This window comes from Pangasianodon hypophthalmus, chromosome 18 (assembly GCF_027358585.1).
Source record: "Pangasianodon hypophthalmus isolate fPanHyp1 chromosome 18, fPanHyp1.pri, whole genome shotgun sequence".
Classification (NCBI taxonomy): domain Eukaryota; kingdom Metazoa; phylum Chordata; class Actinopteri; order Siluriformes; family Pangasiidae; genus Pangasianodon; species Pangasianodon hypophthalmus.
In genome coordinates this window covers 2,441,272-2,465,976 of record NC_069727.1, presented here as the reverse complement: position 1 = coordinate 2,465,976, position 24,705 = coordinate 2,441,272, and the positions used below count along the sequence as shown (strand labels likewise).

The 24,705-nt window shown below is 39.1% G+C and overlaps 3 long non-coding RNA genes and 1 gene segment (V, D, J or C); 2 read left to right on the top strand and 2 right to left on the bottom strand.

The window, feature by feature from the left end:
- Nucleotides 1–1,528: 1,528 nt before the first annotated feature.
- Nucleotides 1,529–2,873, top strand: LOC128321225 (uncharacterized). Its single transcript, XR_008304819.1, has 2 exons — nt 1,529–1,731; nt 2,658–2,873. It is a non-coding gene; the product is annotated as an uncharacterized LOC128321225 (long non-coding RNA).
- Nucleotides 2,874–10,004: 7,131 nt separating this feature from the next.
- The window catches only part of LOC117599588 (uncharacterized), a 29,622-nt gene continuing 14,921 nt past the window's right edge, over nt 10,005–24,705 (bottom strand). Inside the window, exons 1-2 of one of the 2 annotated variants that reach the window (XR_008304820.1) lie at nt 11,156–11,269; nt 10,005–10,475 (exon numbers count right to left, since the gene is read on the bottom strand). This is a non-coding gene — a long non-coding RNA (uncharacterized LOC117599588). Of the gene's footprint in view, nt 10,476–11,155; nt 11,270–24,705 lie in introns of those variants that run through there. The other variant, XR_008304821.1, reaches the window with a different exon arrangement.
- On the top strand, nt 11,368–11,967 carry LOC117599585 (Ig kappa chain V region 3381-like). The segment is given in 2 exon segments: nt 11,368–11,458; nt 11,557–11,967. Coding segments are annotated over 2 exon segments (420 nt in total).
- On the bottom strand, nt 20,364–21,774 carry LOC128321227 (uncharacterized). The gene is made up of 2 exons (XR_008304824.1): nt 21,495–21,774; nt 20,364–20,831 (listed from the first exon to the last, which is right to left on the bottom strand). It is a non-coding gene; the product is annotated as an uncharacterized LOC128321227 (long non-coding RNA).

Below are 24,705 nucleotides of genomic sequence, written 5' to 3'. Positions count from 1 at the left end.
ATTTCATGATGCCTGTGTCAGTGTTATTATTAGGTCAGAATAACTTCATGATATTGTTTATGAAAAGGCAATTTCATGTAAGAGAGAGAGAGAGAGAGAGAGAGAGAGAGAGAAGTGAGGTGTAAGTGAGATTTGCATTAAAGGGACTGAATAGTTTCATTTCTCCCAGAATAGAGCAGAAACTTCACCAGATGTTCAACTTCCTTCAGTCAAACTCACTGAAGCACAACACACAGCACTGAATCTACAGCTAATCCCACTCTCTCATCACACTGATCATCACTATTAACTCTAATAAAAGAACAGACAACATCCAAAATTCAGCTTTATTTCAGCAAAAACTACAGGAAGAGCAACAGGACAGTGAACAGAGTAAAGACAGAAATGTCAGCATTGTGTAGAATTGAAACTCTATTGTAGATGGATCAGAAGCAGCTCTATGTTAAACTCTACCTTGGATCCACTAGCCTTCACACTGACTCTTTCTGAACGTGACTGGATGATTGACGTTGTTATGGGAGACCTTACAGCTGAACTCCTCCCCCTTTTCCCAGAGGTCTTTGCTGAGGGTCAGGGTGCTGCTGCGGCTGTAACGGCCGTTCTTCTCTTCTTCTGCGCTGGTCAGAACCCCGTTCTTAACCTCTGAGCCGTCCACTGTCCAGCTAACCAGCGCCCCCTGTGGAGAGTAGCCAGACAGCAGGCAGAGCAGCGAGGCCGATCCCTCAGACAGCTGCAGAGGGGACGGAGAGAGCAGAGACACGGAGGGAGCTGCGGGACCCGCTGGAGAGGAGAAACACACACACATCATACACATGTCATTCACAAACAATTAGAAATGATTATGAAATATTTCTGTAACTTTGTGGATCTGACTGATCTTACAGAGTAATTAAGTCTAATAAAGTCTGACTTCATGACTGTGTTTCACTGAGTACTTTATTATTTGACATCAGTTTCAGTGCATAGACAAAACAAACAAGTTCCACACTGTAATTTATCTGTGAAAAATATTTTTTCATAACAAGTACTTTGTAGTTCAAACCTTCAGCATATTTAACTGCAGCAAATACAAATGTAGCTGATTACAGAAATATTCATTGTTTAACACAAACACACACAGCAGCTTTCATCTGGATTTTACATCAGCACAAAGTAACTATATTTATTAAATGTTTATTATAGAGTAACTGCAGAGTTATTGCATGTCGAATATATAGCAAATGTGTAATTATTACATATTTAACAATTTAACACACACACACACACACACTTTGCATTGGCAGCCCATGCTTCAGTGCTCTGCGAGTGTTTATAGCCCTGTGACTTTAACACTTCATGACTGAGAGCTGCTGCTCAGCAACTTCACCCACAGCAACCATGACTTTGATCAGCGTCTTCATCTGCACACTGGCCCTCTGGACTCAAGGTGAGACTTTAACATCAACTCACAGCCTCACACACTTCATTTCATACTAATTCTTCAACACTTTACAGCATACAAACACAATCTATGTTTCTCTTCAGGATACAGAGGTCAGGTGACTGTGACTCAGACTCCTTCAGTGCAAACTGTTGTTCCAGGAAACACAGTCACCATCAACTGTAGAACCAGTAGCAGGGTGTATTATGGTAACGAACTACACTGGTACCTGCAGAAACCTGGAGAAGTTCCTAAACTCCTGATCTATGAGGCTACTAACTTAAACTCAGGGACTCCAGCTCGTTTCAGAGGTAGTGGATCTAATACTGACTTCACTCTGACCATCAGTGGAGTCCAGACTGAAGATGCAGGAGATTACTACTGTCAGAGTTACCATGAGATCAGTAGTAGCTGGGTGTTCACACAGTGTTAGAGCGTGGTACAAAAACCTCGGTCAGTGAGAGTGCACAGAGAAGCACTGCTGCAGCTGGGAGCGACTGCAGGTGCTGAGGGGGAGGATGTGATACAGCACAATGACACACACTGTGGACGAGAGAAAACACACCACACTAACTCAATAATGCACACACACATCTGTTAGAGGAGTCCACCTTTCTCAGCTGTGGACATACAAACAATTCCTGATCATTCTGATTAACTGCTTAGTAATTATCTTTAACCCATTTTAAATTATTAAGAACGTATTCATAATATTTATATTTTGTTGAATATATGATTTACCATAACAGTTGCTCATTATTAGTAGGAAACATTAGTTATAGAGTTAATATTTTTAAAAATAACTTTAATATTCCTTAAATAGAGCCATATTATAGATCTGAGACTGACATTTAACTGAACGTTTCTTCAATTATTAACAAACTATTAGATAATGATTAATTCTCATTCTCAAATCAGTACAAACCAGAGAATTATTTAAAAGCATGACGAAATTAATTCATAAATTAATATAATAAACAAATTTTAATTGTATAAAACATGTCAAATGTAATACATAAATGAACATGTAAATGTTTTTGTCAACTTAATCCTCAATATTTAAACAATGTTTTTAAAATCAATACATTAATTTCAAATATGCCCCAAAGATACTGAGTTGTACAGGAGTTTGTGTGAAATGTGTCAGTATTATTCTTTTAACTATGTTGATGTGTTTCCTCTCTTAATTGTCTGATTGCTTTGCCTCTGACAAAGTGCTCTGATGATATTTTTACAGGTAATAGGAGAAAGAGTGAAAAAATAAAACCCTGCCGGTGGTCCTCCACCTCCAGATTATACACTGGCTGAAGAATTGGCCCTTTAATGGAGGACCATAGCTCTGAAATACCTCTTCTGACCCAGGTGGCTCCAGCATATCAAAGCCTTTTGTAGACGTTGAGTAAAAGTGGACTAAAATAAAATGTAATTGAAATAGATGTGTAAGCATTAATAAGCTGTGTGTTTCCTCTTTGTTCAATAAGACTGCTAGAGCCTGGCAGCACTACACATGAGGTGATTATTGTGTACTGGGCACAAGTGACTTTAGTGTATTCAATACATTAATTGTAGTCAATTTTGAACATAATCCTGATATACAGATGATCTCTGTGTGCTCTGAGAGGTCTTTGGGAGTAAACTCACTCACTGCTTTCATAGTAAATTACTTCAGTGGTCTACACAAAGTCTTGTATGTTCAAATTTATCTACTAGCAATATGTTTTCCTGCTTAATCCATGGGGTAACAGCCTTACTCCCAACCTAGCACCTCCACCTGTAGGCATACCAGGGTGACCTCAGAGGTAAATCAGTATTTAAAAAAAATCTGTATGAATGGTATAGTATTGCCATGTTGAAATGTGCTTTAACGTACTTCTCAAATATTCTTAATGCCTTAATGTAGCATTTTTTCTCCTTTGCAGAAAAGACAAATCACTGAATTAAAAAAGAATAAATGGACAAATAAAGATTGTGTCCACTCTTTAATGTGTGGTATTTCAACAGTAACATAAATTTATTAAGTAACAAAATAATTGTTCAGCAAAGGCCTGTCTCACAGCCCTGCCCTCTGATTGGTCCATGGTGACAGGACACACCAAATCAGGGAGTTTCTCCTTCCTAATCATGCTTATACTGTGCAGCACTGTTATGTCACACGCCTTGGCTGGGTTTACACTTTACAGTCTTAAACAATTGAATTGTGACTTGAAAATCCCAAAGGTAATTTCTATTCTGATCCTAGTTTTTGCATGATCTACTTAAATCGACCCTGAGGTCCAGGCAGTGGCAGTGGATATGGAGTTATCAGGTACTTCTTGCAGGCGTACCCTCTCAGGTGTCTCCAGGTAGCCCATTAAATTGATTAATGATGCACAATGGGCACTAGCATTTCAGAAGAAAAAAAAATTCAGCACAAAACCATATAGAGTAATGTAGTCAGCATTCATACCAAGCTCTACATGGTGATATAGTGTACACTCCCTGAGAATACGAGTCATGAACTGACCCAGACCATTTGCCTTAATGCTGGTAGTCAGAGACTGATCACAGGTCGTGTAAACAGGAAAAAGGGCTTAATGAGTTCTATATTCATGTTCTGTTAAATCCCAGTTACTACTAGATATTTCAGGAAGTGTGAAAATTAATAGTCTACCTGAACACGGATGCTATGCACTGACTTGCTTTTAATATAGTCAGATTCCTTCACTCACAGGGATGCTCTAATAGTGATGTGTATGCAGTGTAATGCAGTGATTACTCTGAGAAATCCTAATAGTCTACAGACACTTTATAAAACATATAATGATATAATGATTGTTCTGTTAATTCACTTACTTGCTATGAAATAATAATAATAATTAAAAAAAAAAACTATAAAAATGTTTGAAATCTGGGATTCAGGGATTGTTTGGAGTATTTTAGTATAATTTCACAAAATTAGGAATACTCTGTATCTGTGGGATTGTCATCCTAGTACTGATGCTCCTATGTCTCAGACTAAATAAAGTGAATAAGGTGTAAATCCATGTGTTTATAAAGTTTCAGAGAGTGTTTCTGTAGTAGTGTTGAAGACCTGGTCAGTGTTCAACATTTAAAAGAATGTGATGAATTCTGCTTGATTTCATGACTGCCTGTGTCACTGTTATTATTAACTCAGAATAAGGTACATGATATGGTTAATGAAAAGGTAATTTCATGTGAGTCAGACATCAGAAGATAATTTGGTATTAAATCCAGAGCTGTTTAAGTGCAGGGTCCAGTTCTGAAACCAGATTAAAATGTCTCAAGAAGATTATGATTATGTCTGACTATGAAACTGTGACTATGACACACAGACAGTGAAGGAGCTCAAACTTGAATGTTGGAAAAATCAAGCACTCAAGTAAAGTACAAGACAGACTTACCATCACACAAACAGACTGTTTTAGTGTTTAACAAGTAAGAGAGAGAGAGAGCAGTGAGGTGTAAGTGAGATTTGCATTAAGAGGACTGAATAGTTTCATTTCTCCCAGAATAGCAATTGGCAGCCCATGCTTCAGTGCTCTGCGAGTGTTTATAGCCCTGTGACTTTAACACTTCATGACTGAGAGCTGCTGCTCAGAAACTTCACCCACAGCAACCATGACTTTGATCAGCGTCTTCATCTGCACACTGGCCCTCTGGACTCAAGGTGAGAGTTTAACATCAACTCACAGCCTCACACACTTCATTTCATACTAATTCTACACCACATTACAGCATACAAACACAATCTATGTTTCTCTTCAGGATCCAGAGGTCAGGTGACTGTGACTCAGACTCCTTCAGTGCAAACTGTTGTTCCAGGAAACACAGTCACCATCAACTGTAGAACCAGTAGCAGGGTGTATGATGGTAATGAACTAGCCTGGTACCTGCAGAAACCTGGAGAAGCTCCTAAACCCCTGATCTACTGGGCTACTAGCTTATACTCAGGGACTCCAGCTCGTTTCAGAGGCAGTGGATCTGATACTGACTTCACTCTGACCATCAGTGGAGTCCAGACTGAAGATGCAGGAGATTACTACTGTCAGAGTTTACATCAGATCAGTAGTAGCTATGTGTTCACACACTGTTAGAGCGTGGTACAAAAACCTCGGTCAGTGAGAGTGCACAGAGAAGCACTGCTGCAGCTGGGAGCGACTGCAGGTGCTGAGGGGGAGGATGTGATACAGCACAATGACACACACTGTGGACGAGAGAAAACACACCACACTAACTCAATGATGCACACACACATCTGTGAGAAGAGTCCACCTTTCTCAGCTGTGGACATACAAACAATTCCTGATCGTTCTGATTAACTGCTTAGTAATTATCTTTATCTCATTTTAAATTATTAAGAAAGTATTTATTATATTTTGTTGGATATATTATTTACCAAAACAGTTCTTCATTGTTAATATCAATCACTATTATTGAGTTAATATTTTATTATAAGAACTTTAATATTCATTAAATAGACCCACATTATAGAGCTGAGACTGACATTTAACTGAACATTTCTTTAGTTATTCATAAACGATTAGATAATGATTTTCTGTATAGAGTCGTCAAAAACAAAAAATCAGCAGCACGTTCAACAACCTGAGTGCTACAACAACCATGCAGAAACTCTGATCAATCCCACAAGGTCTTGCAGAAAGTCTGAATAATCCCACCTGCTCCTGATCAAACTCTGACCAATCCCGCCTCACCCAGTCTCACAGAACAAACGTTTGCATGCAACTTATTTGCAGCACCTTCTATATATATTGAATATTTAATAAAATTGTTATGTAACAAGTTATTGGACATCAATCCCACCTGTCCTGCACTGTAAACACTAATCCCTGACTCAGCCAGTGGCAGCGCTGTTCTACATCTCATTGTATAATCCAGCCCTGATAAAGATCCAAGCAGTGTTACATCATTCTATAGCTGCTAGAAACAGAACATACAATGCACAGGAGTCTCACATCAAAATACAGAGGGAAAGAGGAATGAATAAATGATGTCCCTGCAAAATAAAACAAACTCTGACTAACACTGGTGTCATAAATAAAACCTCGGTCATGAAGTGGACAGATGGATACAAGTCCAGGTTTTCTGTGTTAATTAAACTCAGTGTATCAGACAAGGGCGTTTCTAGAACTTTAAGGTATGAGGGGATCAGCCCCCAGAGGACTTAGCTGACTTTTCTCAAGCTGTCTAAAATGCCTTAAAATATTTCCATATTGATTTATTCATGGTTTAATCATGGCAAACCCTTACGAGTAAATATCAGGATTAACTGATGTGTAAGAACAACAGTGTGAATTCATCAAGTGAGTTCATTGGGTTTCTCCCCTCCACATGCTGGTTTTCTTCAGACTGATGTTTCTACAGTCAGCTATGCTGAGAGGAAAGGTCTGCTCAGCTACCACCTTCCCTACAACCCTCCTACTTTCCCCTAAAGTGTGCTCTTTAAACAGCCAAGTTGCTCAAACAATGCCCCTGGGATTGATGGAATGGCTTAATAAATAAAATACTTTATTTTTAATGGAAAACATATACCTCAGTGGCTGTCAGATTACTTTGACAGATCATCCAAGTGTAACCTCGTGTGGGAAACACCGCTAGTAGTTTTGTATCCTTACACTAATAAGTACATGAATCAAATTATTTCCTCTGTTAATCCAAAAACAGTACAACAGTCTGTAGATTAAAATATAAACACATTTACCAATAACCTGGTTTTAAATATGGATTAGCTGCTGAAAGCTGCTGTCCTGCCTGACTGCCATCAACCTCACTGCTTCATCTGTCTGAAATAAACTACAAGAATGGAAATACATCTGTGACACCGCAGGTGCCGTTTCAGGCAAATCCACGGCCACCTGCACGGGCTTTTATAATGTGACGCCCTCGTGCAGGTAATCAGTCTAAACGTGCTGCACCTGGCCGTGTCTCTTTATAATCCACTGAATTCCTCACTCAGTGTGCTGACATAGATCTGTGCCAGGTAACAGAGCAGCTTCACGCTACACTGGTTGGTAATTTGAGGTTTAGAATTAGAGAAGAGAATATTGAGGTTTAGCAAGAAAAGGAACTCAAAATCAGAAGAGTTTATTGAGAAAAATAGCAATCGTAGTGTAGAGAGAAAACATTGATGGTAAGAAAGGAATACAGAACTAAACAGAACGTCCATTAAGGAAGAGATCTAAGAGGAGGCTAGAAATAGGAATCTGTCTCTGAGATAAATATTCAGCTTTTAAGCTAGGAAGGAATTGCTCCTTTATCATTTGGTTCCTTTAAGTTCGGCCAATGATAAGGCCATTTTGAGTTGTTCCCTTCCTCACCGCGGTGCTTTTGTGTTGAGCCGTAGGCTCTTGTGTTCCCACATTTCTGATCCTTCACAGTGTAACATAAGCACTACTACCCTCACATCTACTATCCCCAGAGTTAGCTTGGTGGCTAGTGCTACAGCGTGGTGTAGTCGAGCTACTCAGTCTGCTCCCCAGCTGAAGCGTTCGGTTTTGGCCGAGCTGTTTGACGGCTAGCGTGCACTTCCTCGTCCTCCCCACTCCCACACTTGTTTCCACTAAGTGTTATATATTGTCTGCTCGGACAAGCGGGCCCTATACGGCACTTTTATACACACGAAGCGGTGTAGCACCATCACACACAAATATGTTTTAAGTAAAGTTTTATTTGTTGTTATGGCATGGATAAACTATTTCATTCAGGGTTCTACGTCTATATTTATATTTTATCTAAAAAAATTATTTCTCTAAGGTAAGCCTCTTCTTTGTCTCGTACCCTGCTCATATCATACCTCCTCTGCTCACAGTCTTCTCCTGACTGCTGACTGACTTCTTAACTGAGGTAAAAAGTCAGTAAATTAAAGGTGGAGTTTCTTAATGCATGATGTACCTACACGTTTGTTGAACTGCTTATCTTCCATGATAACCCATGGAGAGGAACCCGGAGTATCCTGAGGAAACCCCTGAAGTGCAGGGAGAACATGCAAACTCCATGCACACAGGGCTGAAGTGGGAATTGACCCCCAGCCCCGGAGGCATGTGTTTATAATGAATTGTGATGTTTTAATATTGGTTAAGTAAGAAAAAAATGAATGGGTCCAGTGATCCACTTTTATGTATTTGTTCTTAGTATTCTTGTTCAATACAAGTAAATTATAAACATTCCTAATATTGAATTGATTAAAAATAATTATTTGTTTGTCATTAAATGTTTTTGTATTTTAACAAATACAATGTGGCTAATCTGGTAAACATTTTATATGACAGATTTTCATATGGTGCAACTTTGTCCATCTCTGCAGTCCATTCCGGAAATGATGCTGTTCCTGCTCTCCTACATCCCCTAAGGATAATTGTCCTGCCTCTTCAGAGCTCTCACATATTCTATCCCATACTTCCTCCTTCAGTGTTCAGTTTAAATCTCTTTCCCACACCCTTTTAAGGGCTGAGAGCGCTTCATTACTGATAGTTTGTGTCAGCATTGTATAATACACTGAGGCTTCATGACCTTTAGCAAATCCTGCAAACTGTTTGAGGAATTTGAAAGGGAAGCGACTGAAACGGATAAATCTTGGGAATTCAATTCAGTTTCAGAGTATTCACCTTCTCTGAGACTCAGACGAGTAAAACATGAACCATCTACTGACAGCACATGTGATTGTTTGAAATAACAAGTCAAATTTCAGTTGTATCAAATCTTTCAGCACTGGGGGGAATAAGATGCTAAGATACAAAGGAAGGTTTGATCAATTCCTCCTGCTCCTGCAGAAAGTTTACTAATCCCACCTGCTTCTCCTGAAAGTTTGATCAATCCTGCCTGCTCCTGCAGAACGTTTAAAGCTTCATGTCTCCTGCCTGCATGAGAGTAAAAACTGCTCCTGGAACATTTTGTTGAGTTGTGTGGGAGTCCAGTCCTGATGCACACCTCTGTCTATCACTATGGCCAAATCTAATGAATTGAATGAAGAACAGCTTACACATAGACGACTTCCGATACACGATCTGCCAACAGTCAATTTTTAAAAGTCATGTGGTGAGTTTTCTGTTAAAACCCTGAGCTTTCATGTTGTTACTCTGTCTAACATGTGAAGAGAGGTAGGCTTTACTGCAATGTTAGGAAAAGGTGTAGACAGTTCATTATTATTTAATTGTAAAATTCTACATTTAATATAATAAATATACAAATTTTATGCCCTTTGATTCAACTGACACCTGATGATAATTTTGTTATTGAAACTGCAGCACACTCAGGGCCGTGTCCAGTTCCAGAACCCAGATTACAATGAACCCAGGAGAAGAGGATTGTCACATATTAAAACTATTCTAACTAGGGCTCATTGTTAGCAGAGAGAGAGAGAGACAGAGAAGTGAGGTGTAAATGAGATTTGCATTAAAGGGACTGAATAGTTTCATTTCTCCCAGAATAGAGCAGAAACTTCACCAGATGTTCAACTTCCTTCAGTCAAACTCACTGAAGCACAACACACAGCACTGAATCTACAGCTAATCACACTCTCTCATCACACTGATCATCACTATTAACTCTAATAAAAGAACAGACAACGTCCAAAATTCAGTTTTATTTCAGCAAAAACTACAGGAAGAGCAACAGGACAGTGAACAGAGTAAAGACAGAAATGTCAGCATTGTGTAGAATTGAAACTCTATTGTAGATGGATCAGAAGCAGCTCTATGTTAAACTCTATCTTGGATCCACTAGCCTTCACACTGACTCTTTCTGAACGTGACTGGATGATTGACGTTGTTATGGGAGACCTTACAGCTGAACTCCTCCCCCTTTTCCCAGAGGTCTTTGCTGAGGGTCAGGGTGCTGCTGCGGCTGTAACGGCCGTTCTTCTCTTCTTCTGCGCTGGTCAGAACCCCGTTCTTCACCTCTGAGCCGTCCACTGTCCAGCTAACCAGCGCCCCCTGTGGAGAGTAGCCAGACAGCAGGCAGAGCAGCGAGGCCGATCCCTCAGACAGCTGCAGAGGGGATGGAGAGAGCAGAGACACGGACGGCTTCACCACGGGACCCGCTGGAGAGGAGAAACACACACACATCATACACACGTCATTCACACACAATTAGAAATGATTATGAAATATTTCTGTAACTTTGTGGAACTGACTGATCTTACAGAGTAATTAAGTCTAATAAAGTCTGACTTCATGACTGAGTTTCACTGAGTACTTTATTATTTGACATCAGTTTCAGTTCATAGACAAAAAAACAAGTTCCACACTGTAATTTATCTGAGAAAAATCATTTTTCATAACAAGTTATTACTTTATAGTTCAAACCTTCAGCATATTTAACTGCAGCAAATACAAATGTAGCTGACTACAGAAATATTCATTGTTTAACACAAACACACACAGCAGCTTTCATCTGGATTTTACATCAGCACAAAGTAACTATGTTTATTAAATGTTTATTATACAGTAACTGCAGAGTTATTGCATGTCGAATATATAGCAAGTGTGTAATTATTACATATTTAACAAAAATAATTGTATATTTCTTGAATGTTCAAGAACATTGATATGGGATCTGTTCTGATACTGAAATGTATTCCTCATCAGAGCATAATAATACACAATAAAAATCAATTATGCAATTATAAATGTAAATAATCTGCTTAGTTAAAGTTTATTTATTCATGTAATTAGTAATGAACTAAATGGATTTTGTGTTAAAAGAAGAAAACACACTTACTGTTCACGATGAGTTTGGAGCCTCCACCAAAAGTCAACCACAGTGATACATTCTAATGAAACCATCGTACAAAAACCTCCATCACACTGCAGTGCACACACACACACAGACACACACACACACACACACACGCACGCACACACACACTTTGCATTGGCAGCCCATGCTTCAGTGCTCTGCAAGTGTTTATAGCCCTGTGACTTTAACACTTCATGACTGAGAGCTGCTGCTCAGCAACTTCACCCACAGCAACCATGACTTTGATCAGCGTCTTCATCTGCACACTGGCCCTCTGGACTCAAGGTGAGACTTTAACATCAACTCACAGCCTCACACACTTCATTTCATACTAATTCTACACCACTTTACAGCATACAAATACAATCCATGTTTCTCTTCAGGATCCAGAGGTCAGGTGACTGTGACTCAGACTCCTTCAGTGCAAACTGTTGTTCCAGGAAACACAGTCACCATCAACTGTAGAACCAGTAGCAGTGTGCTTAATGGTAACTACCTAGCCTGGTACCTGCAGAAACCTGGAGAAGCTCCTAAACTCCTGATCTACTATGCTACTAGCTTACAGTCAGGGACTCCAGCTCGTTTCAGAGGCAGTGGATCTAATACTGACTTCACTCTGACCATCAGTGGAGTCCAGACTGAAGATGCAGGAGATTACTACTGTCAGAGTGCACATGTGATCAGTAGTAGCTATGTGTTCACACAGTGTTAGAGCGTGGTACAAAAACCTCGGTCAGTGAGAGTGCACAGAGAAGCACTGCTGCAGCTGGGAGCGACTGCAGGTGCTGAGGGGGAGGATGTGATACAGCACAATGACACACTGTGGACGAGAGAAAACACACCACACTAACTCACTAATGCACACACACACATCTGTGAGAAGAGTCCACCTTTCTCAGCTGTGGACATACAAACAATTCCTGATCATTCTGATTAACTGCTTAGTAATTATCTTTATCCCATTTTAAAAATTTAAGAAATAATTTATTTGCATTTTGTTGCATATATTTCTAACCAAAAAACGTATTTATGGTTAATATCAAACACTATTATAGAGTTAATTTTTTATTATAATAATTTTAATATTAATATTCATTAAATAGATCCACATTATGGAGCTGAGACTGAAATTTAACTGAACATTTCTTTAATTATTAATAAACCATGAGATAATCAATAATTCAGTCTAGCATTCTCAAATCAGTATAAACCAGAGAATTATTTAAAAGAATGAAAGAAAATATTTATAAATTAATATAATAAAGAAATTTTAAAACGTAATACATAAATGAACATGTAAATGTTTTTCTTAATCCTCAATATTTAAATAATGCTTTTAAAATCAATACATTAATTTCAAATATGCCCCAAAGATACTGAGTTATATTATAATATATTATTATTCAGTATTATTCTTTATTTTTAATTACTTGGATGACATTAATTAGCTGTAAGGCATTAGGTTTCATTTTTACATTATCAACACCATTGTTTTGCAGTTTCCTGATTTTATTGCAATGTAAAATGTAACAACCTGATTTTCTGTAGAAATTCTTCAAAATCACTGCAACATCAGCAGCACCGTCAACATCCTGAGCACTACAACAACCACTCAGAAGGTCTGATGAGTCTTGCCTGTTCCTGACCAGTCCCAAACTACTTCTGCTCAAAGGATCTCCAATCTCGCCCACTTCTGCAGAATGTTTGACTAATCCCACCCACTCCCACATAATTGTTAGCCATTCCCACCCACTGCTGCAGAAAGTTCACCAATCTTACAGGCTCCCGCAGAATAATTGACCAATCCCGTCCACTTAAGCAGAACATTTGAGAAACCATACCAACTCCTGCAAAGTTTTACCAATCCCATCCACTCTTGAAAAAAGCTTGACCAATCCCACCCATTTCTACAGACATTCTGACCAATTCCACCTGTTCCTGTTCAAAGTTTGATCAATCCCACCTGAGGACTGTACCACCAAGCAAGCTCAACAAACTTGTGATCTCAGTATGATAGCCGACTTCACTTAACCAAACATTCATAAGCTGGGTTCATTAGTATCATGATGTGGGTTAACAACTCGTTAAGTTGAGCCAGGCTTTCCTCATCAAGTCCTGTGCACGTTCACTTTAAAAAGAGCAGATCTCACACTGGTTCAAGTGCTTGACTGTGTAAATGCATAAGTTGTAATAGATCATTTTATTTAAATTTACATGGTACTTTATGTAAAAGTAATCACAAATGAAATAATTAGCAATAAATTATTAGTAATTATTAATCTCTTAAGTTGCAATCCAAACAGTGTTAGGCGATCTTGGCAGCAGAAAAGACCAAATATAAAAATATTATACAACGTGGTAAGTAGGCCACTTGTCTAAAAGTTGATGTGTTTCCTCTCTTCATTGTCTGATTGCTTTGCCTCTGACAAAGTGCTCTGATGATATTTTTACAGCTAATAGGAGAAATAATGAAAAAAAAATAAAACCCTGCCGGGGGTCCTCCACCTCCAGATTATACACTGGCTGAAGAATTGACCCTTTAATGGAGGACCATAGCTCTGAAATACCTCTTCTGACCCAGGTGGCTCCAGCATATCAAAGTCTTTTGTAGAAATTGAGTAAAAGTGGACTAAAATAAAATGTAATTGAAATAGATGTGTAAGCATTAATAAGCTGTGTGTTTCCTCTTTGTTCAATAAGACTGCTAGAGCCTGGCAGCACTACACATGAGGTGATTATTGTGTACTGGGCACAAGTGACTTTAGTGTATTCAATACATTAATTGTAGCCGATTTTGAACATAATCCTGATATACAGATGATCTCTGTGTGCTCTGAGAGGTCTTTGGGAGTAAACTCACTCACTGCTTTCATATTAAATTACCACAGTGGTCTACACAAATTCTTGTATGTTCAAATTTATCTACTAGCAATATGTTTTCCTGCTTAATCCACGGGGTAACAGCCTTCCTCCCAACCTAGCACCTCCACCTGTAGGCATACCAGGGTGACCTCAGAGGTAAATCAGTATTTAAAAAAAAATCTGAATTATCCAACACTCAACATGTCCAAGGTGTGGGGTTTTTAATGTAAGGGTGCTGTACAAAAGAACCCTAGAACTAGACATGGAATATAAACCCCTGCATATTAAATAAATTAAACTGTAAATTGAACAGATTTATAAATGGTATAGTATTGCCATGTTGAAATGTGCTTTAATGTACTTCTCAAATATTCTTAATGCCTTAATGTAGCATTTTTTTTCTCCTTTGCAGAAAAGACAAATCACTGAATAAAAAAAAATAATGAATGGACAAATAAAGATTGTGTCCACTGTTTAATGTGTGGTGTTTCAACAGTAACATAAATTTACTGTACAGGACGCACCAAATCAGGGAGTTTCTCCTTCCTAATCATGCTTATACTGTGCAGTACTGTTATGTCACATGCCTTGACTGGGTTTAGACTTTACAGTCTTTAACAATTGAATTGTGACTTGAGAATCCCAAAGGTCATTTCTATCCTGATCCTAGTTTTTGCATGATCTACTTATATCAACCCTGAGGTCCAGGCAGTGGCAGTATTTATGGAGTCATCAGGTACTTCTTGCAGGCGTACCCTCTCAGGTGTCTCCAGGTAGCCCATTAAATTGATTAATGATGCACAATGGACACTTGGACTCAGGGCTTGTTTGGACGATTTTGCTATAATTTCACAAAATTAGGAATACTCTCTATCTGTGGGATTGTCATCCTAGTACTGATGCTCCTATGTCTCAGACTAAATAAAGTGAATAAAGTGTAAATCCGTCTGCTTATAAAGTTTCAGAGAGTGTTTCTGTAGTAGTGTTGAAGACCTGGTCTGTGTTCCACATTTAAAAGAATGTGATGAATTCTGCTTGATTTCATGACTGCCTGTGTCAGTGTTATTATTAACTCAGAATACGCTACATGATATGGTTTACGAAAAGGTAATTTCATGTGAGTCAGACATCAGAAGATAATTTGGTATTAAATCCAGAGCTGTTTAATGCAGGGTCCAGTTCTGAAACCAGATTAAAATGTCTCAAGAAGATTATGATTATGTCTGACTATGAAACTGTGACTATGACACACAGACAGTGAAGGAGCTCAAACTTGAATGTAGGAAAAATGAAGCACTCAAGTAAAGTACAAGACAGACTTACCATCACACAAACAGACTGTTTTAGTGTTTAAACAGTGAGAGAGAGAGAGAGAGAGAGAGAGAGAGCAGTGAGGTGTAAGTAAGATTTGCATTAAGAGGACTGAATAGTTTCATTTCTCCCAGAATAGCAATTGGCAGCCCATGCTTCAGTGCTCTGCGAGTGTTTATAGCCCTCTGACTTTAACACTTCATGACTGAGAGCTGCTGCTCAGCAACTTCACCCACAGCAACCATGACTTTGATCAGCGTCTTCATCTGCACACTGGCCCTCTGGACTCAAGGTGAGACTTTAACATCAACTCACAGCCTCACACACTTCATTTCATACTAATTCTACACCACTTTACAGCATACAAACACAATCTATGTTTCTCTTCAGGATCCAGAGGTCAGGTGACTGTGACTCAGACTCCTTCAGTGCAAACTGTTGTTCCAGGAAACACAGTCACCATCAACTGTAGAACCAGTAGCAGAGTGTATGCTGGTAGCTACCTCGGCTGGTACCTGCAGAAACCTGGAGAAGCTCCTAAACTCTTGATCTACTATGCTACTAGCTTATACTCAGGGACTCCAGCTCGTTTCAGAGGCAGTGGATCTAATACTGACTTCACTCTGACCATCAGTGGAGTCCAGACTGAAGATGCAGGAGATTACTACTGTCAGAGTTACCATGAGATCAGTAGTAGCTATGTGTTCACACAGTGTTAGAGCGTGGTACAAAAACCTCGGTCAGTGAGAGTCCACAGAGAAGCACTGCTGCAGCTGGGAGCGACTGCAGGTGCTGAGGGGGAGGATGTGGTACAGCACAATGACACACACTGTGGATGAGAGAAAACACACCACACTAACTCACTAATGTACACACACACATCTGTGAGAGGAGTCCACCTTTCTCAGCTGTGGACATACAAACAATTCCTGATCATTCTCATTAACTGCTTTGTAATTATTTTTTATCTCATTTTAAATAATTAAGCTAATATTTATTATATTTATTTTTTGTTGCACATATGATTTCTTTAGTTATTAATAAACCATTAGATAATGATTTTCTGTATAGAGTCGTCAAAAACAAAAAAAAAATCAGCAGCATGGTCAACAACCTGGGTGATACTACAACCATGTAGAAAGTCTGAATAATTCCACCTGCTCCTGATCAAACTCTGACCAATCCCGCCTCACCCAGTCTCACAGAACAAATGTTTACATGCAACTTATTTGGAACACCTTCTATATGTTGAATATCAATGTTCTCGCACAAGAATATGTTGCATAGCAATGTATCAATCTTTCACTTGACTGCACTGTATGTCATGTTCTACACCAACATAATTTAACCACGGCCACCTTTATCACTAATTTAATAAAATTGATAAGTAATAAATAATTTGACATCAATCCCACCTGTACTGCACTGTAAACACCAATCCCTGACTCAGCCAGTGGCATCTACATCTCATTGTATAATCCAGCCCTGATAAAGATCCAAACAGTGTTACATCATTAGGGCCTTTCGCACCGTGGGAACCTTTTCATAGTACTTGAACTAATTGTGGAACTACCCACTTTTTGGCGTTTTCGCACCTCCGGAACTGGGTGCGATTTTAGTACCGCACTGCCTTTTTCGACAACCAAATTAGCTCCTACTCCAGAACAGGGTCTAACCAGCACAACTGGTACTATCCATGTAAACATACAGTTCTTTCAATCGCTTTACGTATACGTCGACATTCCATGTCCATTATTGTGAAACCCGTGAGACACAACAAAAACACAGCTCCGATCACAGCGTACTCCATCCTCCGGGTGTTTGCGTTGTTCTTCTTTGTTTCCGTTGTTGAACGCCGCACACAAATGACTTGGCTGTCAACCGGCTTACGTCACTTCCTAGTGCCCACTGTCAGTGCGAATGCAACCCTTTTAATGGTACTGGGAAATATTTAGCGCAAAATCACCCAGTACTTTAGTACCGTAAATTTAGTTCTGGAACTAAAGCAGTGCGAAAGGCCCTATTCTATAGGTGCTAGAAACAGAACATACAATGCACAGGAGTCTCATCAAAATACAGAAAGAGGAATGAATAAATGATGTCCCTGCAAAATAAAACAACTAACACTGGTGTCATAGATAAAACCTTGGTCATGAAGTGGACAGATGGATACAAGTGCAGGTTTTCTTCACACTGATGTTTCTACAGTCAGCTACGCTGAGAGGAAAGGTCTGCTCAGCTACCACCTTCCCTACAACCCTCCTACCTTCCCTTAAAGTGTGCTCTTTAAACAGCCAAGTTGCTCAAACAATGCCCCTGGGATTGATGGAATGGCTTAATAAATAAAATACTTTATTTTTAATGGAAAACATATACCTCAGTGGCTGTCAGATTACTTTGACAGATCATCCAAGTGTAACCTCGTGTGGGAAATACTGCTAGTAGTTTTGTATCCTTACACTAATAAGTACATGAATCAAATTATTTCCTCTGTTAATGCTGAAACAGTACAACAGTCTGTAGATTAAAATATAAACACATTTACCAATAACCTGGTTTTAAATATGGATTAGCTGCTGAAAGCTGCTGTCCTGCCTGACTGCCATCAACCTCACTGCTTCATCTGTCTGAAATAAGCTACAAGAATGGAAATACATCAGTGACACCGCAGGTGCCGTTTCAGGCAAATCCGCGGCCACCTGCACGGGCTTTTATAATGTGACGCCCTCGTGCAAGTAATCAGTCTAAACGTGCTGCACCTGGCCGCGTCTCTTTATAATCCACTGAATTCCTCACTCCGTGTGCTGACATAGATCTGTGCCAGGTAACAGAGCAGCTTCACGCTACACTGGTTGGTAATTTGAGGTTTAGAATTAGAGAAGAGAATATTGAGGTTTAGCAGGAAAAGGAACTCAAAATCAGAAGAGTTTATTGAGAAAGGAGAAAAAAGGAATCGTTGGGTAGAGAGAAAACATTGATGGAAAGAAAGGAATACAGAACTAAAGAGAAAGTCCATTAAGGAAGAGATCTAAGAGGAGGCTAGAAAGAGGAATCTGTTTCTGAGATAAATATTCAGCTAATTTTAAGCTAGGAAGGAATTGCTCCTTTATCATTTAGTTCCTTTAAGTTCAGCCAATGATAAGGCCATTTTGAGTTGTTCCCTTCCTCACCGCGGTGCTTTTGTGTTGAGCCGTAGGCTCTTGTCTTCCCACATTTCTGATCCTTCACAGTGTAACATAAGCACTACTACCCTCACATCTACTATCCCCGGAGTTAGCTTGGTGGCTAGTGCTACAGCGTGGTGTACTCAAGCTACTCAGTCTGTGCCCCAGCTGAAGCGTTCGGTTTTGGCCGAGCTGTTTGACAGCTAGCGTGCACTTCCTCGTCCTCCCCACTCCCACACTTGGTTCCGCTAAGTGTTATATATTGTCCGCTCGGACAAGCGGGCCCTATACGGCACTTTTATACACACGAAGTGGTGAGCCCCGTAGCACCATCACACACAAATATGTTTTAAGTAAAGTTTTATTTGTTGTTATGGCATGGATAAACTATTTCATTCAGGGTTGTACGTCTATATTTATATTTTATCTAAAAAAAATGATTTCTCTAAGGTAAGCCTCTTCTTAGTCTCGTACCCTGCTCATATCACACCTCCTCTGCTCACAGTCTTCTCCTGACTGCTGACTGACTTCTTAACTGAGGTAAAAAGTCAGTAAATTAAAGGTGGAGTTTCTTAATGCATGATGTAACGACAGGTTTGTTGAACTGCTTATCATCCATGTTAACCCATGGGGGAGGAACCCGGAGTACCCTGAGGAAACCCCTGAAGTGCAGGGAGAAAATGCAAACTCCACGCACACAGGGCAGAAGTGGGAATTGACCCCCAGCCCCGGAGGCGTGTGTTTATAATGAATTGTGATGTTTTAATATTGGTTAAGTAAGAAAAATATGAATGGGTCCAGTGATCCACTTTTATGTATTTGTTCTTAGTATTCTTGTTCAATACAAGCAAATTATAAACATTCCTAATATTTAATTAATTAAAAATAATTATTTGTTTGTCATTAAATGTTTCTGTATTTTAACAAATACAATGTGGCTAATCTGGTAAACATTTTATATGACAGATTTTCATATGGTGCTACTTTGTCCATCTCTGCAGTCCATTCCGGAAATGATGCTGTTCCTGCTCTCCTACATCCCCTAAGGATAATTGTCCTGCCTCTTCAGAGCTCTCACATACTCTATCCCATACTTCCTCCTTCAGTGTTCAGTTTAAATCTCTTCCCCACACCCTTTTAAGGGCTGAGAGGGCTTCATTACTGATAGTTTGTGTCAGCATTGTATAATACACTGAGGCTTCATGACCTTTAGCAAATCCTGCAAACTGTTTGAGGAATTTGAAAGGGAAGCGACTGAAACGGATAAATCTTGAGACTCAGACGAGTAAAACATGAACCATCTACTGACAGCACATGCGATTGTTTGAAATAACGAGTCAAACTTAAGTGGTATCAAATCATTCAGCACTGGGGGGAATAAGATGCCAAGATACAAAGGAAATATACAAATTTTATGCCCTTTGAGTCAACTCACACCTGATGATAATTTTATTATTGAAACTGTAGCACACTCAGGGCCGTGTCCAGTTCTCAAAAGAGATTAAAATGAACCCAGGAGAAGAGGATTGTCACATTTTAAAACTATTCTAACTATGGCTCATTGTTAGCAGAGAGAGAGAGAGAGAGAGAGAGAGAGAGAGAGAGAGACTGAAACAGAGAGAGAGAGACTGAAACAGAGAGAGAGAGAGAGAGCAGTGAGGTGTAAGTGAGATTTGCATTAACAGGAGTGAATAGTTTCATTTCTCCCAGAATAGAGCAGAAACTTCACCAGATGTTCAACTTCCTTCAGTCAAACTCACTGAAGCACAACACACAGCACTGAATCTACAGCTAATCACACTCTCTCATCACACTGATCATCACTATTAACTCTAATAAAAGAACAGACAACATCCAAAATTCAGATTTATTTCAGCAGAAACTACAGGAAGAGCAACAGGACAGTGAACAGAGTAAAGACAGAAATGTAAGCATTGTGTAGAATTGAAACTCTACTGTAGATGGATCAGAAGCAGCTCTATGTTAAACTCTATCTTGGATCCACTAGCCTTCACACTGACTCTTTCTGAACGTGACTGGATGATTGACGTTGTTATGGGAGACCTTACAGCTGAACTCCTCCCCCTTTTCCCAGAGGTCTTTGCTGAGGGTCAGGGTGCTGCTGCGGCTGTAACGGCCGTTCTTCTCTTCTTCTGCGCTGGTCAGAACCCCGTTCTTCACCTCTGAGCCGTCCACTGTCCAGCTAACCAGCGCCCCCTGTGGAGAGTAGCCAGACAGCAGGCAGAGCAGCGAGGCCGATCCCTCAGACAGCTGCAGAGGGGACGGAGAGAGCAGAGACACGGAGGGAGCTGCGGGATCCGCTGGAGAGGAGAAACACACACATCATGCACACGTCATTCACACGCAATTAGAAATGATTATGAAATATTTCTGTAACTTAGTGGAACTGACTGATCTTACAGAGTAATTAAGTCTAATAAAGTCTGACTTCATGACTGAGTTTCACTGAGTACTTTATTATTTGACATCAGTTTCAGTTCATAGACAAAACAAACAAGTTCCACACTGTAATTTATCTGAGAAAAATCATTTTTCATAACAAGTTTTATTACTTTATAGTTCAAACCTTCAGCATATTTAACTGCACTAAATACAAGTGTAGCTGATTACAGAAATATTAATTGTTTAACACACACACACAGTAGCTTTCATCTGGATTTTACAGAGTAACTATATTTATTAAATGTTTATTATACAGTAACTGCAGAGTTATTGCATGTCGAATATATAGCAAGTGTGTAATTATTACATATTTGACAAAAATAATTGTATATTTGTTGAATGTTCAAGAACATTGATATGGGATCTGTTCTGATACTGAAATGTATTCCTCATCAGAGCATAATAATACACAATAAAAATCAATTAAAAACATAAATAATCTGTTTAGATTAAGTTTATTTATTCATGTAATTAGTAATGAACTAAATGGATTTTGTTTTAAAAGAAGAAAACACACTTACTGTTCACGATGAGTTTGGTGCCTCCACCAAAAGTGCACCACAGTGATACATTCTAATGAAACCATCGTACAAAAACCTCCATCACACTGCAGTGCACACACACACACACACACACACACACACACACACTTTGCATTGGCAGTCCATGCTTCAGTGCTCTGCGAGTGTTTATAGCCCTGTGACTTTAACACTTCATGACTGAGAGCTGCTGCTCAGCAACTTCACCCACAGCAACCATGACTTTGATCAGCGTCTTCATCTGCACACTGGCCCTCTGGACTCAAGGTGAGACTTTAACATCAGCTCACAGCCTCACACACTTCATTTCATACTAATTCTACACCACTTTACAGCATACAATCACAATCTATGTTTCTCTTCAGGATCCAGAGGTCAGGTGACTGTGACTCAGACTCCTTCAGTGCAAACTGTTGTTCCAGGAAACACAGTCACCATCAACTGTAGAACCAGTAGCAGGGTCTATGGTGGTGATGAACTAGCCTGGTACCTGCAGAAACCTGGAGAAGTTCCTAAACTCCTCATCTATACTGCTACTAGCTTATACTCAGGGACTCCAGCTCGTTTCAGAGGCAGTGGATCTAATACTGACTTCACTCTGACCATCAGTGGAGTCCAGACTGAAGATGCAGGAGATTACTACTGCCAGAGTTACCATAGTGGTGGAGTGTTCACACAGTGTTAGAGCGTGGTACAAAAACCTCGGTCAGTGAGAGTGCACAGAGAAGCACTGCTGCAGCTGGGAGCGACTGCAGGTGCTGAGGGGGAGGATGTGATACAGCACAATCACACACACTGTGGACGAGAGAAAACACACCACACTAACTCACTAATGTACACACACATCTGTGAGAGGAGTCGACCTTTTTCAGCTGTGGACATACAAACAATTCCTGATCATTCTCTCTTAGTACAAACAATTCCTGATCATTAACTGCTTAGTAATTATCTTTAACCCATTTTAAATTATTAAGAACGTATTCATTATATTTATATTTTGTTGAATATATGATTTACCATAACTGTTGCTCATTATTAATAGGAAACATTATTTATGGAGTTAATATTTTTAAAAATAACTTTAATATTCCTTAAATATTATAGATCTGAGACTCACATTTAACTGAACATTTCTTTAATTATTAACAAACTATTAGATAATGATTAATTCAGTCTAGCATTCTCAAATCAGTACAAACCAGAGAATTATTTAAAAGCATAACGAAATTAATTCATAAATTAATATAATAAACAAATTTTAATTGTATAAAACATGTAAAATGTAATACATAAATGAACATGTAAATGTTTTTGCCAACTTAATCCTCAATATTTAAACAATGTTTTTAAAATCAATACACTAATTTCAAATATGCCCCAAAGATACTGAGTTGTACAGGAGTTTGTGTGAAATGTGTCAGTATTATTCTTTTAACTATGTTGATGTGTTTCCTCTCTTAATTGTCTGATTGCTTTGCCTCTGACAAAGTGCTCTGATGATATTTTTACAGGTAATAGGAGAAAGAGTGAAAAAATAAAACCCTGCCGGTGGTCCTCCACCTCCAGATTATACACTGGCTGAAGAATTGGCCCTTTAGTGGAGGACCATAGCTCTGAAATACCTCTTCTGACCCAGGTGGCTCCAGCATATCAAAGCCTTTTGTAGACGTTGAGTAAAAGTGGACTACAATAAAATGTAATTGAAATAGATGTGTAAGCATTAATAAGCTGTGTGTTTCCTCTTTGTTCCATAAGACTGCTAGAGCCTGGCAGCACTACACATGAGGTGATTACTGTGTACTGGGCACAAGTGACTTTAGTGTATTCAATACATTAACTGTAGCTGATTTTGAACATAATCCTGATATACAGATGATCTCTGTGTGCTCTGAGAGGTCTGAGAGAACTCACTCACTGCTTTCATAGTAAATTACCACAGTGGTCTACACAAAGTCTTGTATGTTCAAATTTATCTACTAGCAATATGTTTTCCTGCTTAATCCATGGGGTTACAGCCTTCCTCCCAACCTAGCACCTCCACCTGTAGGCATACCAGGGTGACCTCAGAGGTAAATCAGTATTTTAAAAAAATCTGTATGAATGGTATAGTATTGCCATATTGAAATGTTCTTTAACGTACTTCTCAAATATTCTTAATGCCTTAATGTAGCATTTTTTCTCCTTTGCAGAAAAGACAAATCACTGAATTAAAAAAGAATAAATGGACAAATAAAGATTGTGTCCACTCTTTAATGTGTGGTGTTTCAACAGTAACCTAAATTTATTAAGTAACAAAGTAATTGTTCAGCAAAGGCCTGTCTCACAGCCCTGCCCTCTGATTGGTCCATGGTGACAGGACACACCAAATCAGGGAGTTTCTCCTTCCTAATCATGCTTATACTGTGCAGCACTGTTATGTCACATGCCTTGGCTGGGTTTACACTTTACTGTCTTAAACAATTGAATTGTGACTTGAGAATCCCAAAGGTCATTTCTATCCTGATCCTAGTTTTTGCATGATCTACTTAAATTGACCCTGAGGTCCAGGCAGTGGCAGTGGATATGGAGTCATCAGGTACTTCTTGCAGGTGTACTCTCTCAGGTGTCTCCAGGTAGCCCATTAAATTGATTAATGATGCACAATGGACACTAGCATTTCAGAAGAAAAAAAAAATTCAGAGCAAAACCATATACAGTAATGTAGTCAGCATTCATACCAAGCTCTACATGGTGATATACTGTACACTCCCTGAGAATACGAGTCATGAACTGACCCAGGCCATTTGCCTTAATGCTGGTAGTCAGAGACTGATCACAGGTCGTGTAAACAGGGAAAAAGGGCTTAATGAGTTCGATATTCATGTTCTGTTAAATCCCAGTTACTACTAGATATTTCAGGAAGTGTGAACATTAATAGTCTACCTGAGCACTGATGCTATGCACTGACTTGCTTTTAATATAGTCAGATTCCTTCACTCACAGGGATGCTCTAATAGTGATGTGTGTGCAGTGTAATGCAGTGATTACTCTGAGAAATCCTAATAGTCTACAGACACTTTATAAAACAAATAACACATTAACCACCAATAGTCTGTCAATCCAGTCACCTGCTATTAAATAATAATAATAACAAAAACTATAAAAATGTTTAAAATCCAGGATCCAGGGCTTGTTTGGAGTATTTTGCTGTAAT